The sequence below is a fragment of the Sipha flava genome, unplaced genomic scaffold (assembly GCF_003268045.1).
Source record: "Sipha flava isolate LNK unplaced genomic scaffold, YSA_version1 205_pilon_pilon, whole genome shotgun sequence".
Classification (NCBI taxonomy): Eukaryota; Metazoa; Arthropoda; class Insecta; order Hemiptera; family Aphididae; genus Sipha; species Sipha flava.
In genome coordinates, this window is record NW_020272809.1 from 952,055 (window position 1) to 975,844 (window position 23,790).

The 23,790-nt window shown below is 27.2% G+C and overlaps 1 protein-coding gene across 9 annotated transcripts; it reads right to left on the reverse strand.

Moving 5' to 3' along the window:
* Positions 1–345: 345 nt before the first annotated feature.
* Positions 346–23,219, reverse strand: LOC112682505 (multidrug resistance-associated protein 4-like). Of its 9 annotated transcripts, XM_025553124.1 has the most exons (29): positions 20,146–20,378; positions 19,082–19,192; positions 18,932–19,018; positions 8,264–8,376; positions 8,121–8,204; positions 7,524–7,634; positions 7,315–7,449; positions 6,537–6,747; positions 5,403–5,625; positions 5,181–5,337; positions 4,977–5,115; positions 4,778–4,888; positions 4,405–4,680; positions 4,179–4,343; positions 3,988–4,109; positions 3,805–3,902; positions 3,654–3,739; positions 3,178–3,560; positions 2,819–3,105; positions 2,679–2,758; positions 2,458–2,608; positions 2,265–2,371; positions 2,070–2,199; positions 1,817–1,996; positions 1,619–1,746; positions 1,305–1,550; positions 1,041–1,213; positions 741–981; positions 346–668 (listed from the first exon to the last, which is right to left on the reverse strand). In XM_025553124.1, exons 4-29 carry the CDS (start codon positions 8,269–8,271, stop codon positions 606–608), a joined length of 4,095 nt encoding a protein of 1,364 aa, XP_025408909.1. In that variant the 5' UTR covers positions 8,272–8,376; positions 18,932–19,018; positions 19,082–19,192; positions 20,146–20,378; the 3' UTR covers positions 346–605. The 9 variants fall into 9 exon arrangements, with proteins under 9 accessions (XP_025408909.1, XP_025408908.1, XP_025408912.1 ...); XM_025553123.1 differs by having other exon boundaries at positions 18,932–19,192; XM_025553127.1 differs by lacking the exons at positions 18,932–19,018; positions 19,082–19,192; positions 20,146–20,378 and adding an exon at positions 23,065–23,219.
* Positions 23,220–23,790: the final 571 nt, after the last annotated feature.

A 23,790-nucleotide genomic window follows, 5' to 3' on the forward strand; every position in this document is an offset into this window, starting at 1 on the left:
ACTAGATACCGTGCATAAATTAACTTGATTCCATTTATCCTTCATTCATTAATTCAACATTGTCGCAATCGCACGAAAACCTCACACCGCTGTCACTGTGCGAACATTGTTGCCTAACTGCAGCTTTCGGGCGCAAATATTTAATATAATTTTATTTAACCCGATGGTACATCGTTATTACGACTAATCCCTCGTCCAAAATTTAATTTACGTACACTAAATGAATAAAAGATAAACTCAGCCATACTCAAAACTATAATTAGATTAACTAAAATGTACACATTGTTATAGCTAAAGTTTCTTTTTACACAGTTAAAATCATAAATACTAAAAAAAAAAACTATTATTATAAGAAAATATGTATATAAAATGTATCGTTAAAATTTCTTAAGTTTTTACGCCAAAAAAACGCTAGAGAATGGTAACAGAATTATTCATTTTTTTAATAAAATGAAAACTATTTCAAGCATCACCAAAAAATGGCTTAAGAGTAAATTAAAAAATATGAAAAAACCATAACAAAATGTAAACCACCACTATTCGGTGATAGATTTTACATCCAATCAATAAAATGAGTAGAACAATGAAAGTCAAGAACTTTTCTCTTACACGCCATCATCAATATATGTTATCAAAGATTCTTTTTTTATCTGCAAATTTTTAAAACTCTGAAAAAAATAATCAAAACGTTTTAGATTGTAGGTACGATTCAAACGTAATATTTCAGTTGAGCAACAAACCTCTGTAGCCACAGCCTGTAACAAATCGGCTGTATCCGGTCCCGTCTCTTTGACCATCGAATACAAAAACCCGTCTTTGTTTTTCAACAAATTATGCGGATGGTCGAATTCAACCACTCTGCCTGTGTCCATAACAAGTAATCGGTCGGAGTCCATTACGGTGTTCAAACGGTGAGCAATCGTCAGAACGGTGCACTTTTTGAATATGCTTCTGATCGACTTTTGAATCAACGCGTCAGTTCTGCAAAAATAGACGACCGTTAAAATAATTATACTATTTACATTGTATATAGTATTCACTCGGTATCGACGTTTGCCGTTGCTTCGTCCAGTACAAGAATTTTGTTGTTCTGTATTATGGCTCTGGCTAAACATACCAATTGTCTCTGGCCGACACTGAAATTGGAACCGTTTTCGGACATTTTCGAGTTCAATCCGCCAGGTAAACTTTTGATAAAAACTTTCAGTTCAACCTGAAATAACAATTAAATTGTTTTTGGAATCAACATAACTATAAAACTGATCAACGTCACGTAAATCAAATCCAAGATTACAGATACTCACTTTATCTAAAGCATTCCACAGAACGTGATCCGTGTGTTCGTCGAACGGATCTAAATTTGTTCGCATTGTTCCTGAAAACAAAACTGGCTCTTGCGGTATGATTGACAATTTCGACCTCAGTTCATTTAGTCCTAAATAGTTAATGTTTATGCCATCAATGATGATATTTCCTTCATTAGAAGCCAATCTAAATATTGCTCTTGCAATCGATGATTTACCCGCACCGGTTCTTCCGACTATCCCAACCTAATTATAATACGAAATAAAATTGTCGTTAATTATTAGTTCATATTTGAATAATAAATCGACACTACTTTTTCCATTGGTCGAATTTGAAAACTAATATTTTTTAAAATATATTGTTCGTTCAAGCTATAACGCAAGTAAACATTTTGAAATACGATTTCTCCATTTTTAGGCCATTCATTTGGAGGTTTTTTACCTAAACCGATTATTAATAATAAATAATTATAGACAGGAAATTAATTATCTTGTTCGCTATTCACTCGTACTTGAATAATTTGATGTACACTGATGATCGATTTCTTGGGGTGAATCAATAATTTCTAATACTCTTTCAACTGCGGTTATTTGGTTTTCCAACATAGCAAATATTGTTAGTCCTAATTGAACAGCACCAAATAACCTTATAACTTGAGTAAGAACAAGGCCAAAAAGTCCTTTATATGTATCTGAAACAAATTTACATTTAATATGTTTGGCTTGCTGAAGAGTAATTCGATATTATTTATTAATAAAACTTACTGAGACTGTCACCAATAACAAGGAAGCTGAATAGTACCATACTAATAAAAAATAGACAGATTAAATCAACCCAAAAACCAAATCCATTATTTCCAGAAATAAACAAATACCAAGCAGAGGAATGTAAATCCTATATTTGATACAAAGTATTCATAAAATATTATATACTACTGGAGTATAATTATTTATGTATACCTGTTGTTTATCAAATTCATCATAGAGAATTTTCTCTGCTTTGCATGCTCTTATTGTTGTTAAACCTTGTAACGATTCATTCATATGTGAAAATATAGGACTTCGTGCTGTATTAGACCATATAAATTTATAATTTACTTTACATCTTTAAAATGTTAAAAACATATTATAAGAACAAAATTGTTATCCTTACTAACTCCTTCCAATCGTTTAATGCTCCGAGAAGTTTTGAAATAAAAAGAAACAAATTGATAAATTATTATTCCCACAATGATTAATGGTATTATTAGATAAACATTAAAAAGTATTACGACAATAACAATTTCAAAGAGGATCAGAATCACCTATTTTTACAATCAATTTGAAACATTGTAAAAAGGACACGTTTTATAATACTATATTATGTTATATTACTCTTAAAAAGTCCAAAATAACCGCTGGTATCATTTCATCGATGATGCCTATGTCTTTGGAAAAACGGTTGAGAGTCCGTCCTGAAAAGCATTATTGTATCTATAGAACATGGTTTATTCACGCGAAATCTGTCATCTTACCGGACGAATTTGTGTTAAAAAAATACATAGCAGCTTTAACAATAGAATTGAACATCTTATTGTGCAAATTCATTGAGGAGCTCATACAAACTGATACAAATACAGTTGGACTGGTTACAACTAATACTATGTAGGATAATATTAATACTGTATAAACCACGATAAAATTTTGACGAACATTTGACCATAATATGAATGCATCGTAATATGAACCACTGGTCAACAACGTAATATTATTGGCAATTATGTTGTTTGGGTTGTGAAAATCAAACTCAACTTCGGTTACCCTAAAAATATATCGTAATCATATTATGTTATATGCTGTTTAAAATAATTGTTAATTAATTTTTATATAGTACCAAATGCTTATCCAATAACTTGCACCAATGTTCAGGAATTGAGCGAAAAAGTACATGAGAATCAATAAAATAACTTTGGAATAACTCCCTCCAGCTGATAAATATGATAAATAAACAGTCTTTGAAATACGTCCAGAAGAACGAATTTCAGGTTTCTCAAAAGGCTTTTCGAGGACACTGTTCACTTTCATTTCATCAACGGACGACGAAATGCTTTCATTAGAACTATACGTACATGTCTCTGCGTCAAGATCTTCTGTGGTTAGATTATTTTTTTCCACATCAGGCTCTATTATTTTGTATTCTGGCAACTGAAGCAATTTCGAAAAGTTAATGCCTGATGCTTGCACTTTTTGGTATGAACCCTCTACAATGATTTTAGCCTTGAATGAATAAAAAATATAAAACTTAGTGGTTAAACATGTTAAAACCTAAGAATGTATTAAAAAGGGTAAAAACTCATTTTTTATTATTACTTTGTTCATTACAATAATTTTATCTACGTTAGCCAAATATTGTATTTGATGAGTTACAAGAATACATGTTGTGATTTTGAGGTAGTCTATTAAATTAAAAATAAAATAATACATTATAACAAGAAAAATGGCAGAAAATTTTAGCTATCACCTTTTATACATTTTTCAAATAAATGTTTCCCAACTACAGTATCTACAGCTGATAAAGGATCATCTAGTAAATATATATCTGCTTTTCTGTATATAGCTCTAGAACAATACATGTTGAATTATGTTATTATGTTTGAATTATAAAAATTATCTTTAATAAATACTTATTCAAATTTCAACTCACCGAGCTAGATTTATTCTCGCTCTTTGTCCACCACTAAGAATTACTCCTTTTTCTCCCACAATCGTTCTATCGCCAAAAGGAAACTGTTCAATATCACTTTTTAATGCACACACTTTTATCACCTATTTCATAACTCTCTCTGGTATATATTATTGAAATATCACACAAAAGTAATAGTTCTAAATGTTTACCTGTTTATATCGTTTTTTGTCCATGGGTGAATTAAACAGAATATTTTGCTGAATAGAACCACGAAATATCCAAGGCTCTTGCGATGCGTAAGAAACTTCACCGCCAATGGATATCCTACCTTCGGTAAGAGGTAGTTCCCGTAAAATTGCTTGAAGTAATGAACTCTGCATTAACGTTTTAACAATATTAAACATACTTGAAACATTTTTGATTAATTTTACATACTTTACCAGATCCAACAGGGCCAACGACAACAACTAATTGACCAGGTTCAACAGTCAGGTTAATGTTGTCCAAAGAGTTGCTTGTTTGAGCACGTGTCCACTTGGCCGTAACGTTCGAAAATAAAATACTATTTCGTTTAGTGTATTTTTCCGAACCAGTATCGTTTGTAGAATTGTTTTCATGAACTGTTAATTCAATTCCATCATTTTTCACAACGTTAATAGATTGAGTATTTTCTGATCTTACGCTATCTTTTTCTTCGAGTAATAAAAAATTCTAAACATAAAAAGTAGCGTTTATCATATGTAAGTCCCCTTTAATGAAAAATAAATTTAATTAGAAATAAATCATCAGTAATTGTTTATTGTTATACCTGTATACGTTTAATGGATACCAACAGTTCTCTTGTATTAACTAAAGTGAGACAAAATAATATCCTCATTGTATCGTCCAATATACTGTAGAACGAAATTATAACAAAAATCTACAAGGAATAATAAATAAAATAACTATTGATCAGTACCCATGTTATTGGAATATTTGTACACATTTTTATGGTAGGTATAGTTTACATTTTTTATAGAGACATCATTTTCCAGTAATACGTATACCACTATAATGATAAACATTTGAATTTTAGTATGAATCAATACGATCGAAGACAAAATAGCTCTCACGTATAACATGGCTCGTATATGTTGAATTTCTTTTCTAAAACGATATCATTATTAAAATTTTTAATTATTTACCAATTTCAATATAAATCTATGTCATACTTTCTAGCGTATTGTATGATCTTCGAGAAAGGTTTTTCCCAGGTATACATTTTAATTAATTGTATACCCGAAATTATTTCATTCATCAAACGTATTCTTTCGTCCGTTTTATTTGCTGTTTTCAATCGAATTTTGGAAATATTTTTCCCCAATATGTCTGAAATAAATCAATAAATGATTAATTTTAATTTTTTTTTTTAATTTCAATTTTTTTAAACGAACTTTGCAATGGAATGAATATTAAAAATGTAGACATTCCAATCAATGACGACATGCCGGTTTCTTGCCACAAGAAGTATAATACAATAATCATTTGCAAAGGACCAATCCACAAATAATGAATGTAAATTATTGATACGTCGAATCGATTGACATCATTTGATAATAAATTTACCACATTACCTACAGAGGTTTCACCAAAAACCGAACGGCTTATACATAGGGCCTGAGTAAAACAAAAACAAATATTTAATAATAAACAAATTCATTATGGAACAATCCTTAAATTATATTGTATTTAATGTAATACTCTATGTTGTACAATATCTAACATTCCATTTTCATTATTTATAATTTAATATTAATTCTTCAATGGGGCAATCCCAAAATACAAAAATGGGTTAGAAGTCAACATTATACTCATAATGCAGTCGAATAACTAATCAGGATTGATAACGTTGCAGTCATATCTAATAATTTCTAAAATATACAATACGATCAAAAAATCGAAATTTTAGACATTATTTATTTGATTAATATTTACCTAGTATTTACACGTTGGGTGTAAAATGTACACTAGTACATTTGTAAATAGTGAAAACTCTAGTGGCAATTATACATGATAATCAAGAGAAGGGAGAGAGACAAAAATATAGTCTAACCTACCCCATCCCATAACATTTTTATACATGTATAATATACATATATAAAAATGGTATGTGGTAGGGGAAATTTGGCTTTATTTTTGCCTCTCTCCTATATATTATATTCAATAAAATTTACATACATATACATGTAAGTATAAATGTATAACAATGTTTATATATTAATAATATTAACACTCTTTAACATTAATGTAATAAAAAAAGATTAATATATTGACTTATAAAATATATCTTATAATAATTATATAAAAATTGCAAATAGGTTTTGTTGCACCAGTGATATATTAAATTTAAAAACCAATCTACAAGGGATGGTGATCCACCTATTGCCCCCCCCCCCTTATAATCGCCACTGGAAAACCTAATCCGCTACAACATTAAATTATTAGCGTTTTTAAAGTATTATCCTCATAATCTTTGTTATAGAATTCTTAAAAACGTGTATCTTATCAAGTATAATGTTCTACTTTACTTTTCTGTACATTAATGAGCAGCAAGCGACTCGCATTTTCATTCCGCAGTGAGAGTATGCTAGTTTATTTGGATGAAATACAAACGTAGAAATTATCATGATTAAAAATAGCCCGCATGCACAAATAAATGCTTTTGTCACGTCAGTTTTATTTGAACTTTCGGAGTTTAAATAGGTTAATATTCCACCGATGAGAAGAGGTCGACTCGTTCTACGAAAGTATAAAAAAGAAAATTATAAAAATAATTTTTAGTATTCTATAATATTCTATTTCTGAATTTTTTTTTTATTATTAAGACGTGTATTTATTAAAATTAATTATAGTTTAACACAAACATATGAATATATGTAAATAAAATCATTGTTAACAAATTAAAATTTTTAAAATATTCACTAACATTTTAATAATAATGTTTATTAAACTATTATACAAATTATAAATCGTATTTTCTTTTGATTTCCTAAAGAAAAAGAATCAATTTTATAAAAAGCGTTCTTTAAAGTAAAGTTACTTTAAAGAACGCTTTTTATTCAATTATAGTATTGAGCAAAATATGTCTTTATTAAATGTAATTCAATATTGGATAATTTATCAATTTTTTATTAGACGATAAATATCATTGATTTTAATCAAACTGTTATTTGAATTTTTTCATCGACAATATTATCTTGAAATTTAACTATATCTTATTTCGAGAAGTTATACTATTTGCATGAAATTACAAACAATTTCTTATTTAAAAATATTCTTATATTATGAATAATATTTTATTCTCACTTTAAAAAAATTTCTTGGAATAACTGTATAAACCCATGTAACATATACTCGGCTCCAAATATTTTGATTAATGCTCTTAACAAACTAGGATTACGATTGTCCTTATACGCGTGGTCCATTTCTAACTTCCATGTTCTAAAATAATAAAAACAAAAATACATTGATTTAAAATAATTTTAACGAAAATATTAATGTTATAGTTGATTTACTTTTCTAATGTATTTCCCAAAATCGAAGAAGAATGATCGTCTAACGTTTTATATAAATCATTTTCTTTTAGATCTCTGTTTTGCCCTGTTTTGAACAGTTTAAATAACCAGCTGTAAAATAAAACGAAGGCAGTTAAAAATCAAATATATATATATATATATATATATATATATATATATATATATATATTTATATATTTATAATTGTGATAATATAATTTATAAGTATAATTTATAATGTACTAAATGTATCGCTCTTTTGTAATTTGTATGTGTGGTATCAAATTATTTGTTAACAATTTTAATTGATAAACTCTCGCTATACAGACTAAAAATTAGATAAATACTAGTTTAAAATTTTCAAACCAGTCCTTAAATTAAAATAGTGTCTTTTGTTAATCTAACTCTAATTCAAATTATTATTCAAATTCATACAATATTTGTTATTCATTACGAATTTTAAATAATAACTTTCGTTAACCAATTACAATTTAGACAACGTAAGAATATTATAATTTCCAACAACTAAATCGATATACATTATTTTTATTTAAGTAGATTAAAATGTATACGAATTTATCTATACTTTTAACTTACCTGAAAGTCAAGATTTCTAATATATTTGCATTGGATTTTGGATGTGAAGGACGTTCTAATTCATTCTCAGTGTCCGTTATTAACCTGTGAAAATTGAAACACGAATTATTTTTAAATAACTGTACGTATCTATAAAAACAAACCTGTCCATTATGAGTGCGTTATATAGTACTAATATTTGTTATAATATTATAGTTCAATAATACTCGAGTTGCTGTACTTGTAACACCTATCCGCATTGAGTGTCGGTTACAATCTAAATAATTAGAGTAAAACAATATTAATTTAATCAATGATAAAACCTACAACAATAAAAAAAAAATATAAAAAACGTTGCTTTTACAGATAATATTTATGTAAGCGATATATATCATATTATTTCTTTTTCTTATTTGTACTTTCCGGAAGTTCGTTATTCACACATTATCTAACTCTTCTAGTAAACCCGGAGCGCGGGGTCAACACGCAGATGTTCCTACATTTTAATTCCATCTATATACCAAAAATCAAACGTAATTTCGTACATTACAGATTCTCGATTGGCATTTCGATTTGTTTTTAACATCGTTAATCATCAATAATAAAACTATTACCTAATAATAATCTCGGAACAAATCATATTATGACTCATGATAAAATTTAACTCGTACGAATGTGCCATATTTTTAAAAGAATATTTGCCCTTTACAAATTATAAGTATATTAGGTAGAGAGATAAATATATATGTTTCATAGTTATTATTATTTTTATCGGAAATTTTATTTAGTTTGAAATGTTTGGACTTTGTTAATATTTAAATTTAAATAATTAAATAAATAATAATTTAAATTTATATTGTTAATATTTTCTCGATAGAGAATTTCTTAGCAGCAATATTCGATTGAGTTTTTGAATTGATGTAAAATTTTAAAATTCTAATTTTAAATTGTTATTTTAAAAAATTAAAATATGTTAAATATTGTAAAAATTATTACAACTGCACTCATTACACTAAATTCATAAAATCAATTATTACTTTTAAAAAAGTTAAAAGGTTAAATTTCGACAAAAAGGAATATTTTCATGTAAATTACAATTATTTTTCTAAATTATTATGTATGAAATTCGCAATTTGTTATTATATAAGTCCCATTTCTATATAAGTAATTTTAACGTGCACTACTAATATATCATTATCTTCAGAATCAAGAACCAGAAACGAAGCGAAAAATATAAACATTCAATTTTTATACTTAAGAGTACTTTTTTCAAATAATGTTTTTCTTGTCTAGGAAGTAGGAAGTCTACATGAGTATTCAGTGTCGTTAATGAATTACTTCCTCTTCAAGCTACTCATTCAATTATTTTCCAATATTACGTACATAACATTTTATATCTTCTAGTCAGGTGGCACTTCTAAGGGTCTTCCTACTCAAATATTTGAACGTTATTTAACCAATGTTATCAAATTTATTATTCACTAGCAATAGATTGTAAATATATTTTCTTTTAATAAAAAAAAAAAAAAAACTGTTGAAAAAAAATAAAAAAAGATTTTATTACTTAATATATTTATTTTTACTTTTTTTATTTTATTTATTTATTACGGGCATAAGTCCAATTACACAATAAAAATATAGTAATTAAGCTTACATAACTAAAGTGACATTTTAAAAATTTAATAAATGTGAAGAATAAAAATAGAGAAACTCTTAAGTCAGATGAAATACAGGGATGGGTATATGACATTGTGCCGTATCAATCTTTTGAACTTAAACCATTGCAACATTACTTTTGAAAAAACAAGTCTAAGTGAGATTTGTCAAATTGGTCATTTTATATTTCTAAATATAGTTGATATAGAATTGTACATTTTTCAATAAGATAAGTTGAACTTTTAATGTTCTAAAACTATAATCGTATAAAACTTGGAAAAATCGAACTTTTCAAGTGCATAAAAACTAAACAAATGTCATTCAAATATTTCATTAAATAATAAAATGTTTTTTATATGCTAATATATAACTAATAGATAAATGTTTCAAATTGTTACGATTAATATTAATAGAATAACAACCTAAAAACTTAATCAATAACAAAAATGTCGATTTTGTCGAATACCAATTTGCCATACATTTTGCCTTTTTTTGTATAATTTTTTACCAATTTTTTGCAAATATTAAGGAATATATAAAATGACCCTTACTAACAAAATACTAACAAAATTACATTCTCTGACAAAAATCTCCTATGAATGTGAGGATTGGAGCAATTATTTTGGTCTAAATCGTGTACACTGACACAATAAAAATCACACTAAATATAAAATTAATACATTTCTCGTTTCATTCAGAATCTATAACAATAGTTCATAAGTTTTCTGTTAAATAAAATATTTAATTTTTTTCTTATTTTAAATAGTGTAGTATATTTTTGTTTTATGAGATTTAAGTTCATGTTAAATTTAAATTGACATTCCTCTAAGTAATTAAATCCTACCACATTCATAAGTTATAGATTTTTACGAGGAATTTATTTTATAATTATTTTATCTGACCTATAATGGAGTTTATAGTAATAGTATATATATATATATATATATATATATATATATATATATAGTATCTATATAGTAATATGTAAAAGATATAGGTGAAATAAATATAATAATTTTCTTTAAAATAATAATTGGAATTTTATACTGCATAATATAAAAAAAAAAGTTAACACTTACCAGAGTACGTTTGTTGTTCAGTATAGCAATTTATACAAAAGAAAAAAAAAGTAAATAAAATATTATTATAATATTTCTAACATTAATTCATGCAACATAATTTCAACTTCGAATAGTCTTGAAAAATAAGCTTACATCGAATCCAAAGTGATTATTGGTCTTATTTAACGAGTACAGTGATTAGTATTAATTAGTATGTAAAGAAATAAGCGACTATTATATACATATATATTTTTTTAATCAGTTGTGAATTATTATAGTACCTATTTTCCTGTTATAACAAATAATTACAAGATTAATTATTAAAAATAAAACTATTGTCGAGAGATGACATTGTGTAATTTTTCATGACTACCACTTTTTAATTAAATCAATTATTTGGTACATCATATCAATAATTTTGAAAATACTAATATTTTAAAATATAAATGTAAACATAAATATCAATTTTTTCGGTCATAATATAGTTTTATTACAACTTCGTTTATTAAAAGTATATTTGTAGGAGATTGATTTTTTTTCAAACACTACAATATATACATAGTTTTGATATATTTATATATTCAAACTCTGATACAATACTCAATAAAGTATACCTACATAATTAGAAAATATACCCAAACAAGCACTTGAAAAAAACAATAATTTTTATATTAAAATTATAAGTATACTATCTACATTATTATTGTTCAAGTTATTGAAGTATAGAAAAAAAGTTCTCAGTTAATTATGTTAACTTAGTAATCATCAAATACGATTGTATTTTATTTATTTATGAATTTAAAACGTTAAAATGTCTACGTATAAGTTATTATCTGAGAATCTATTATAATCTATCAGAGCATTGAACAAAAATTAATTAGTCATATATTTTGACGATAAACAATTACTTATCTGACAAAATATTATAGAGAAAATAAATTTATAAATATTATATATTATATTCATAATATATAGGTACTGATATGTACTTATAATATATATATATATATATATATATGTCAATTGAACATTTATTTATTAAACGATAACCAACCTTCTATTTTTATTAATTTTAGTCATGTCAAAAAGCCATATTCATTTACCTCCAAAAATAAAAGTACGTTTTCCTTTACTCTCCATTTTCATACAAAATTATAATAATAATAATAATAAAAAAACCATTTTAACAGTTTATTTTTTCATTATCAATGTTCCTCCATTATCGAAAATTGAAAAAGTCATATTTCATTATCATAAATTATGAAATAAGTTAATATTTAAGACTCAATTTTTATTTAAAAATAGAGATGTCGGTCGCCAATTAAAATATATATAAAACAACGGTTTATCAATACTGGAGAGGGTTTTGTAAATATAACATTTATAATAATAATGGATATTTAATACTCGTGTGTTATAATAAATATATAAAGACTGATTAAAAAACACTCACGCTAAAGGCCCGTAAGACTGATAATTATTATCTAACATTTAAGATACGATAAAAAGAACATATTAAGCAAGTAAAAAATACGACGAATACTAGTGATAGTAGCAACTAATGGTCAACAGAATAATTGTATAATAATTATCAATCATAATTACACGACAGTGGCAAAGAACAATTACAATAAAATAATAATAGGTTAATTAACTCGAATAGTATGACTAGGGCATATTTTAAGGGTGGTGGGTGGTACCGTGGTGTATTAGTATACAAATAATAAATGAATTAAACCGATTTGATATAAATTATAAAACTGCACATTTCATAACAATTTAAGACGTTAGAGTAACTAAATGTTATCATAAATACAAAAATTAATTAAAAAATTTTGGGAGAGGTGAATTCCTAACCCTTTAAAGTATTACTTGGGTAGGGTGGGTTGTAAGTTCTAAATTGGATGATTATTGACCAGGAGAGCCGTTGGTACGGCTGCATTAGGCCCCACGCCTATACAGGCCCTACGCCTTAGACATCAATTCAAAGTTATTAAAAACAACTAAGAAAAAATATTTATAATTTTGATTTCATTAATTATATCAATAATTATTTTTCTAATAAATATCTTCCTACTTAAGGTACAGTTTCTTATATGCAACTGGCCGCAACAAAAGAACTTTATATTCTTAAAAAATCATATGCATCATTTCTTACCATTTACATAGTTTATAAATTATGTTTACTATTTCTATCACTCATATCTATCATTCCAGTGGGTGCTAAAAGATCGTTTTCCAAATTTAAATTAATAAAATATTACCTCCGCAGTACCATATCTCAAAAATCTCAAGAAGGATTATTTGTTTTATCCGCAATCGTTATTTAAATAGATTTAACTAAAACATTGTCTAATGGCAAAACAATCAATAGATTTTCAGAAAAAGCTAGAAAAAAATAATTTAATTATTTAACTATTTTTTATGTTTCTTAATTGTAAACTTGAATCTTACCAGGATTTGGTTAATAATTTGTATAAATAGTTAAATAAAGATGATTGAATTATTTGTTTATTTTTTTTTTTTTAGAGTTTTTAATTCATTGTGCCCAATCAAATATAAATAAAAATAATTCCTTGAAGAGGGGTGGCAACTAAATGGCCTATTAACCACCTTTCTTAAAATTGAATACAAAAGGCCCCACAGTAAAATAAAAATTTGCACCCGGTCCTACAAATTGTTCCGCCGGCACTGTTCATGAATTACAAATTATTAAAAACACGTAGCGCTACCCAGTGGCGCCGAAGTCCATATCAGGTTATGTTTTGTAAAAGTTCAGATACCCAGCACGGAAGGTGCTAAACTGCGGCAAAATTAATCTTTTTCTAAAAGACGATTTGTAAACTGTGACAAAAAAAAAAAAATAAAGATTATAAAATCTGTGATAAACCCGATAAGATACATTATATAAACTGCGGCAATTTATTATATATATCTTCTATATATACTATATATATATTTTTTGTTTGATGTTATTACTTACTGCTTGACGTTCAATTATAGAATCTGAATAATGACTATGATCCAAAATTGATTTTTCTTGTAATAAAGTTTTTTCCTTGTGAAAATCAATTTTGCCTTGCGTGTTTTTTTAGTGTATTCCCATGTTTGATTACCATTTATTTTGGATTCATATTTAAATTTGAATTTAAAATTATTTAACACTATTAATTCCTTGCCATTTTGGCTAAACATTGTTATAAATTCCATGACGTTGAATAAATATTAAACTTTATTTCTACTAACTTCTAACACTTGTAAGTAGACGAGAGGATCACAACAGCAACGTGAGCTAGTTTTTCGGAGCAGTTATTATAGCTAAAATTATTGATAGTTTCATTATCATCCTGTGTTTGTTATCACTAATATATAATATCAAATAGGTAAATATTATTTTTTATATTACTACATTATTATATTATATTATAATATAGTATATATAATAATATTATATTATATTATATTATATAACTGGTTTTTTCTATATACGACACTGAACTTAATGTTCTAGTCTTATAACACAATAAAAAAATTGTCTTCAAACAAATTTATAACTATTCTAGTATTTAAATTGTGCTCCGCAACTAGAAGTGGGACTGGGAGTGATCAGCATAGTAATAGGACCTCAGCTTAGAAAAATTGAGGACTCAAAATACATACTCGTAGAATTTATTGTACTGTATACATTTGAGAGAATATCAAGATCAGTGGCACAGACACTATTTTTCATTATTTTTCAAAAATTATAGTTTTGTGCCTCTTATATCTGAGAGGTCAATTTCCCCCTCCCCCTTATCTGATTACATTGCAAAGGCATAAGGTAAATTGAAAAAGTAACGAATATTCTAAGTCGCTGTAAATATTGATAGAGCTAATAACGTCAGAGTTTAAATTGTTTATCATATTTATAGATTTTATATTATATTTAGTGATAATAAACACAGGATGATTATGAAACTATCGTTAATTTCAACCATGATAACTGTTCCGAAAAACCAGCTCACGTTGCTGTCGCGATCCTCTCCTGTAAGTAGATAATAACTAGTATTTTCAAAAGTAAAGGAACCGATATTACTAATGTGTTTCGTTAAAACTTAAAAATACGGGGAATAGTAAATTCCTACATGAAAGTAGCTGGTAAACAATTACATACATTAGTTCCTATACGGTTAAAACTAGGTACGTATGTTAGTTCCTACATGGTAAGAACCAGGTACGTGTATTTGTTTCTGCACGACGGAAAAAATGAAATATATATATACGAATCTTCAAAAAATCTTCAAAAAAACAATGCATAGAAGCGCCACAGCACCAACAGGCGTATCGTTATGTAAGGTTATTTGTTATTGAAACTTTGAAACATTCAAATACTATATAAGAATATCTGAAAAACGTATACGAAATTATAAGAAAATACAAGCTACAGACTGATAATAATATCCCGACTCGACGTAGGATAGATGAAATATCTTATTATTACGACTTTTCATTACGGATAAAAATGATACAGAACTTAATTTTGGTTTGATAATATCATAATTTGTTATAACCATACACCGTAAAATGTACATCTAGCTTAAAAGTATTGTTAGTATTGTTCGAATCATCCGTGTGTCCGTACATATCCGTATATATCAATTACAATGATCGAGAATGTTATGTATATTATTTGTTTTACCTAGATTTTACAGTGTAGGAACTTGCATATGTACCTTTTTCCGCCGTATAGGAATTAACATATGTACATGGTTTTTGCCGTGTAGGAACCTTTTTCTATCATGTAGGAACAACGTAAATATTTTTTGTACCTGTTACTCTCGTGTAGGAACTTACATTCGCCCAAAAATACATTTGAATTTACTTTACTACTTAGTACGCAAGACGCAACATTTCATAATTAATTAAACGATATATATACATAAATATCCATATATATGATGATATGTATATATGATGTAGGTACTATAATAAATAGTATATATAGAAGGTGTGTATATAAAATAAATTGCCGCAGTTTGTGTAATGTATACTATCGATTTTGCCGCAGTTTACATATCGACTTTTAGAAAAAGGTTAATTTTGCCGCAGTTTACATACAGCTCCCAGCACAAGTTTTTTTTATCAACTCACGGGGAACTTTGTCCATTCCTAATTAATATTTTTATATTATATTAATGGCTCGCTGTAAATTACGTCCCATTTTACATTTTTTATGTTAATTGTGGCCCGCGTATATTTTATATAAACGTAAATTGTGTCCTGGGTACATTTTTGTCCGTATACCTACCTAAATATTTTAAATAAACTTTAAGTCTTGAGTAATCTAAGATTCGAAATCAGCATTTTTTAATTCAGAATGAATAATTTTAGATGACCTAATAAACATATTGTCAACGATTTTTCTTTTTAAATCGTAGTTTAGTTTCTGTCGATTAATATCCCCTTGTCCATCCAGTTAACGTCTATGTAAACACATAAAGTACAAATTAAAATAGCTAAATTTACTAAACAAACATTTAATAACTTAAGTACCAGTATAATGTACGTGGTGTACCGTCAATTCATCGTAAGCAATTGACCGCGTGACAATTGACCGCAAACAATTGCTCGCAAGCCAATTTATCGCAATTACAATTTACCGCACGATAATTGATCGCAGAAGAGAGCATTAACAGATTCAAAATCAAACAATATGTAGGGGGCAATGAGCACCCCAAAAATATATTTACTGAGATAGAGCAGTTAAAATAAAAAAAATATGTACCAAGTATAACAATAACACAAATATTGAAGATTTTCTTCGTGATATTGCATACAATTTTCAATTGCAACTTTAATTTTTAGCGTTTTTCATTATTATATACCTACCTTGATGATTTATTATTTTTTTTTATATTCAATTAAATGTACCAATATAATCGATTTATATAAAAAATATTACATACTATAGTTTAATTTGTTTCATTTTTATATTTTTTAAACATTTTTAATATAAGACGAAAAAATATATATTTAACCATACATGTAACCAGTGTTGTATCAAATTTATTCAAATTAAAAATTATTCCTGAAAATGTTATTTTCGATCAATTGCCGTGCGGTAAATAGTATTGTGATCAATTGATTTGCGATCAATAATTTGCGGTAAATTGTTTACGACTAATTAATGTGTATTCAATGTACGTATATAATGTAAGTAGGGCCCTAGATTAATCTGCATTTGCAATTTTTTTTTTAACAATCCAAAAAGTAGTTAAACACATGATAAGCTACAATAACAGTTACAATGATGATAAGCTATATGTTTAAATTGTAATCAATAGAACCAAACTACAAACTTTTATTTTGCATATTTTGTCATTATTTTTTTTTTTTTTTTTAATATGTTTTTAGCTTCAAAGTCTATGGAATGTGCTTTCAAATAACTAAAATTAATGCAATTAGAAAAATACTATTATGATTTAATAATTCGAGCCAAAAAAAAAAAAAATAGGAAAAATTAGGTTTACTTGACAACGAATTTTCAGAAACACGTATTTGACGGATAGAGTATGGTCGGTGAAGTAGCAAGAGATATCAGACATTCCGTTCGTGAATAACATAGATTAGGTTATTTTCAGACTTATAATAATATGATAAACGAGTTAGAAATAAGAACTAAAAATTTTACGTATTTTCATAAACTGTTTAATTTCCTTCAACCATATAAATTTAAACATATTACTAATGATGAATTAGATTTACATACAAAAAATTTAATTTCCAAGTATAAATATAATTTTCAACCTATCTAAAAATTAATATAAGAACATTAATTGACTATTACTTTATTGACGGTATACAATACCATGATGATGACGAACATAGTGTTTACACGCACTTGAAATTTATAACTGATTTGAAATTAGAAGATAAAAGAAATGCAACTTCTATGTAGAATATTTCTTACGTTAACAATTAGTACTTTCAGTGCAGAGAGATTAATGAGCTCATTGAAAAAAATCAAATATCACCATAGATTAACATTGAGTGAAAATTGTCTTAATGATTATTCAATGATTTACATAGAAAGAGATACAGTAGAGTTAATAGATTAACAATCTACCATCAACATTTTTTCAGAAAAAAAAGCCACAGAAAAGGTTCTAAAAGTATATTAAACATATAAATAGGTATCTTATTTTGTATTTACGTTTATCAATAATATTAATTTTCAATTGATATACGAATTGGTAACATAAATTAATTTAAAATAATTGTTTTATCATGTATTCTTGAATTGATAATTAATAACAATTAATAATGACAGTTCATTAGAATTTAAATAAAATTTGTATTTATAATTTGAATGTTTATAAGTTGTTCTTAAGTGATTGAAGCAATTTTTTTTTATGAGTTAGAGTTGAAAGTATTACGTCAACAATTAAATAATTATCTCACCCAACCCTGTTTGACATTTTATAGTTAAGTGGAGGCGTAGGCCTTAATTTTAAATGTCCGACCGAGCAAATTTTTTTTTTTTTTTTTTTTAGATCTGCCACTGGTATAAATGCATGTATATTTCGAACGTTTAGTTTAAATAATTCCGGGCCCTAGTAATAAATATATTGTTAACTGAATAAAATATATTTTAATGAATATAACATATTTTATTATTATGATAGCAAAAAAAAAAAAAAAACGAAATATAATTAAATAAGATTTAAATATTAAATGGTAAATTGTTATTTGTTTCAAAGTAAATTAGTGTTTTAAAACTTTATATAACGCACTTTTCATAAAAAAAATCGTTCATAACACTTTCTAAGTTTTATTTCATAGTATTGTTCACAAGTTATCTACATAAGGTTTTCCAAAATATCTTCTTATTGATACCTCAGCTGCACCACCGCGGCCCTGCGCACTAGCCCACCGACAAATAAAAGGCCTGGATTAATGATTGCATATCAACATTTGCACTATATTTAGTAGTAAATAATTGTTGTATTAACTGACAAAAACCATTACACTAAGCAGCAAATAAGCAATTGGCACGTGCTAAATATTTAATAGTAAAATTATGTAGGTACCTATTTTAATGTAGACTGAGTAAATGCAGTATAAAATATAACTTACCACCACCACATATGAGTAACACCGCCCACACACTGACCCACTCAAAATATTGACATAGGGTCTGGCGCCACTTGCGGTGCCTGTTTACTGTTGATATATTATAAATGTTATTTACAATTGTAACACTATAAATGAATGCGACAAGATTACATAATATACGGCCCACGATAACGATGAATGAACGACAGATGACACAACACGACACAACACGATGAGTACACTCTATATGTTTAGTTTTCCACAGCCGATATTGCATAAAGCCTTATGTATAAAAAATATATAAATAATATAGGATAAAATGTGGTGTTGGTAATATCAATGATATCAAACCCGTTATTTGTATTATACCTCCACGTATAAAATGTATAAAAAGACTAAAACGTATAATATATTTTGTTTTTGAAACCCACTCTTAAAAAATTAAAAATTATTCCTATTTCAGATATTAATTTAGTATTTTAATTTTAATACTTAGTAAAATAATTAGTAGTAAAAAATTATATGTTATATAAATTATAAACAAATATTTTTGTTTATATTTATATATTATTATATTCATATTCTAAAAAATTTAAAAGTTAATAATATGAAATATTTTATACATATAAAATAAAAGTATTTTTATTTCCTTTAATAATTCAATTCTATGAAATACATAAAACAAATAATTACCCATATACAATTATTAAAACTAAAATATTAACATTATCTATTAAATACTTTAATTTTTCGTCTTTAATCTCAAAATATAAAAATACTAAAACTCTTTACTTTATTAATTTATCACTATTTTTTACCTATTAATAGGTTGGGCAAGGTAACTAATTTTTTTAACTCGTTAAGTTGAGTTAATATAGAAAATTGTAAGTTAAGTTAAAAATTAAAAGTTGATTTTCTTTTTAATTAAAGCCACTACAAACCTATAAATGTTTCATCATAACAACCTTAGCGACTGACAACAATTAAGATATTTCTAGTAATGCAATTTAAAAATTATAAAGATGTTTGAATTAGTAAAAAAGTCTACGTTGCATTGGTTGGAGCATATTTTAATATCTTTTTAATATATTCAATATTAAAAATTGACAAATTTATAAAATGCAAAATGTTTATTTTCGTTAAGAATTTACTGAAGTTGAAAATTTGCTCCGACCGATGCAAAGTAAACTTGTCAATGTCCACATTGTTAATATTTTTTGTAAATGATTGCTCACCATTATCGGTATTTCTTCGACGATTTATTGGATAACCGTCGACATTGATGATCGTTTGTGAAATATGTGTTAGTGAAATCTAAATTTAAATATCTAATATATATAATTTAAATTTGCCCCTTAATGTCTTGCTGGCAATGTTCAAATAGAAATTTTTTTTAACTTAATTTATATACAAAAAATGTTATTACATATTACTAGGGCTTAGAAGTTGATGACCTTCGAAACATTTAAATATGACCTAAAAAAATATGCAAATATGACATAAAAATTACAAAACATGACATAAAAAAAATCACAAATATTTGTTTTCAATTAATAAAAATACATTTCGTTTTTTCAAATATTTTACACCATTTTAATTTAACATTCTATATAAATTTATCAAAACTTACAAATTACTCAAAGAATGACATAAAAATGACAACTGTTGCCGTCGTAAAGTGTTATCGGTAATATATGCTTGAAGAACACGGCGGCGGTGACTCGTCGTTATCTGTTTCCCGTTTCTTCTTTTTCGGTTTTCACAAACCGTATTTGCAAAAAATTGAGATGGCATATGCAAATTTAATAGCTTTCTTTCCATGCTCAAAGACGTACCCAATATACTGTACGGGTCCATACATTTTAGATTTAGTTAGAATAGCCAAAAAATGTTGGTGAGGAAGTGGTTGAATAACCTAATATAAACACCCACTCAATATACTCTTGGCTCCACCTGATAGGTTATACTTTTTTGTTTATGTTTCTGTATCTTCTATTTTATCTCACACAAATTTTATTCCTTCTGAACAAGTTTTGTAAGAAAGTATGTACAAGAAAGTCAAATAATTAACCAAAACAACGAATGGAACTAAAGTTTTCCATAGGCATTTTGATTATATATTTTACAGTTCTCAATACCACATTTCATGTTCCAAGTCATTAAAGTGGTCGTTTGAGAAAGGCATTAATTGCGATTGCCCCCTCTTAAGGCTTTTTTTTTTACTTTTTTGCAGAAGATTAAAAAATAATAAGTGAATTAATAATAATAATAATAATTTAACTTATAATCATCTTTTTTACAGAAGATATGATTATAAGTTAAATTCCATTATTATAACTACTCACTTATTATATTTTTCCTACCAAATACGATACCAAATTTTTAAATTACAATTGAAACCGTTTCTAACATCGATACCACGTTCTGTATTACAATCATAAGCGGTCTATAAACGTTCAGTCTTCAGTTCAAACTTAACTGAAAATGTATGTAAGTCAGGACATAAGATCGACTACACACTACTAGTATTGTCTGTCAGTTAAGTCCGATTACTATTATTGATATGTCTAAAAACTGAATATGTATAGATAGCTATAGGTAATAAAGAAAAATATATTATTGTTATAATCAATAGTTAATATTCTGTGTTAATAATTTATTTATATTATACTTTATAGTTCATGGTTGATAATGTTGTTTAGTTTAGAATGATTAATATATTAGAATAGTGATAGTTTTGATGTTAATATGTCAAAATCAAATGCACGCACAGATTTCGCCCCACCTCTGACAAATTACCTCAAAACGTCATTGAGTAATTTATGTTATTTTAAATTCTCAATTTAAAATTGAGTTCATTTAAATTAAAATCAATAAAAATCAATGTTATCAATGAAATGATATACTATAATACTAACAGCTGCGGGTACTTAATATGTGAATAAGGATGAAATAATCAAATTCCAAATTAGATCAATCGAAGTACTACTTGGTAACCTCTTAAATTAAATCCTTTTAATATCTACATCCAGTCAGAAAAATTTTCAATTTTTGAATTTTAATATTTTAAGGTAAAATTTAAAAACTGAGTAAACACCTATTTTATTTGAAAAGCGTTATATTTATATAATTTCAACATGACCTTAACAGTAATTTTGTTGATATATATATAAATGGTAATTCTGCTATATATAATATTACTTTAATTATAATTACTTTTAATTAACAGTCGAGCAGTTGCCATCGTCGAATGTCAATGACCATTAATCGCTGGTTATAACGATTATTAAAAATATTAACTATCTCGATAATGCTTTTTTTAATTTTTATCGACAACATTTTAACGAAATATTTTCTCCTCCTTGAACGTTGTTTGATTTGGAACGTCGTGACTTTCATGCGAATTTATTTTCCGATTAGACATATTTCTCTAGAACTCTATTTTCTGTATTCCAGATGTTTTCATACGCTAACATTTGTGTGATGGTATGAATCTGGTGTAGTATTAGGTAGCGAATAGGGGGCCTCACTACAATATTCCCACAATTTTATAAATATGCATCGTTTTATTTGTTGAATAAAATACATTTGAAAATGATTAAAACAATATTATTACACTCTGTTTGTATGCCATAATATCGACACCATTGGCTCCTAAATAAAAGCACCATTACTTTTATTGACTTCTACTGGTTCAACTACTAGGTGTCCAAAAATAATACAAATACATAGTACATAAAATACTTATAATATACATACATGTATGTATAATATTGGTGATAAAATTATTTTTTATTTCAATTTTTATACGTTGAACATACATCTCCTCCTGATTTGTACAAGTTTTAAAATGTTGGTAGATGCGTCGCGCATACTAAGATCACACGATAAACGTGTGCATATATTACGATGTTATGAATACTGTACCTACAGTGTGGGAATCAAGTGTTGAGCGACCAAAGTGCGACTACTAATCCGCAAGGAAATAATACGAAAAAACGATCGGCTGACACAACGCGTGTTGTTAACCATATCTTCGATGCACGTTGAGACGAAATAACGACAGCGATACGAATTGCGGTTGAAAACAAACGAGATTACGATGTACAATCTAGCAGTTCTGCGCAACATAGCCTCGTGTACGATTTATATACCTATTTAAGTATAGGAACGACCGACCGGTCCCGGGGAACGGTTCTGGGTACGTTTCGATCGGCGGCGGGAACGGCTGCGCACGGAAGCGCAACAGGTGTCGACGCGAAAGCAAAACGCGCGCGCGTCACCCGACGGTGCTGTACCGAATGCGTGTTGCGTATGTGCACTACTGTTGCGCCGCACGACTGTTGCAACTACGCGCGACACTACCGATGACGTGGCAGCAGCTTACGGGGGAGCGGGAGAGGGCGAAACGGTGTTGTACAAAAATAATTATACCGTCGCCAGTCGTCCGCGGAGCGATTGCGACGCGCGACGTAACGTAAAAAAAATCAATTTTCGTGCGCGCGAAATAGTCGAATAGGTCAGAGCGTTTCCCAAACTGCCGGACCCCTTAATACAAATAACAGTTTAAAAAAATAATACTAAATTAATTGGTTTACTTTCTGAATTAATTGCACATATTTTTATGATAAATAAAAATATCTGCCTCTAATCTTAACAGCTTTTCAACGATAACTACTCGTATTCCGACAATGTGTTTCGCACATAATACGAATATTACATCAGTATTTTTCGTTTTCATACTTATACTTACTGTATTTTTAATTTATATTCGCGGATCTCCCTGGTACACGTGCGGATCCCTCAGGAGCGGATCCAGACCAAAATAATGGGGGGGGGGGAAATTTTTAACAGACACACGTGATATAGATATTTATATA

Bases quoted from the DNA above. Each gene is read 5' to 3' on its own strand.
- LOC112682505 (XM_025553127.1), bottom strand. The intron at 2,609-2,678 runs GTAATATAACAT...TTGTAAAAATAG, and splicing joins TTATTTTGGACTTTTTAAGA to GTGATTCTGATCCTCTTTGA. The intron at 1,997-2,069 runs GTAAGTTTTATT...AATTTGTTTCAG, and splicing joins TGTTATTGGTGACAGTCTCA to ATACATATAAAGGACTTTTT.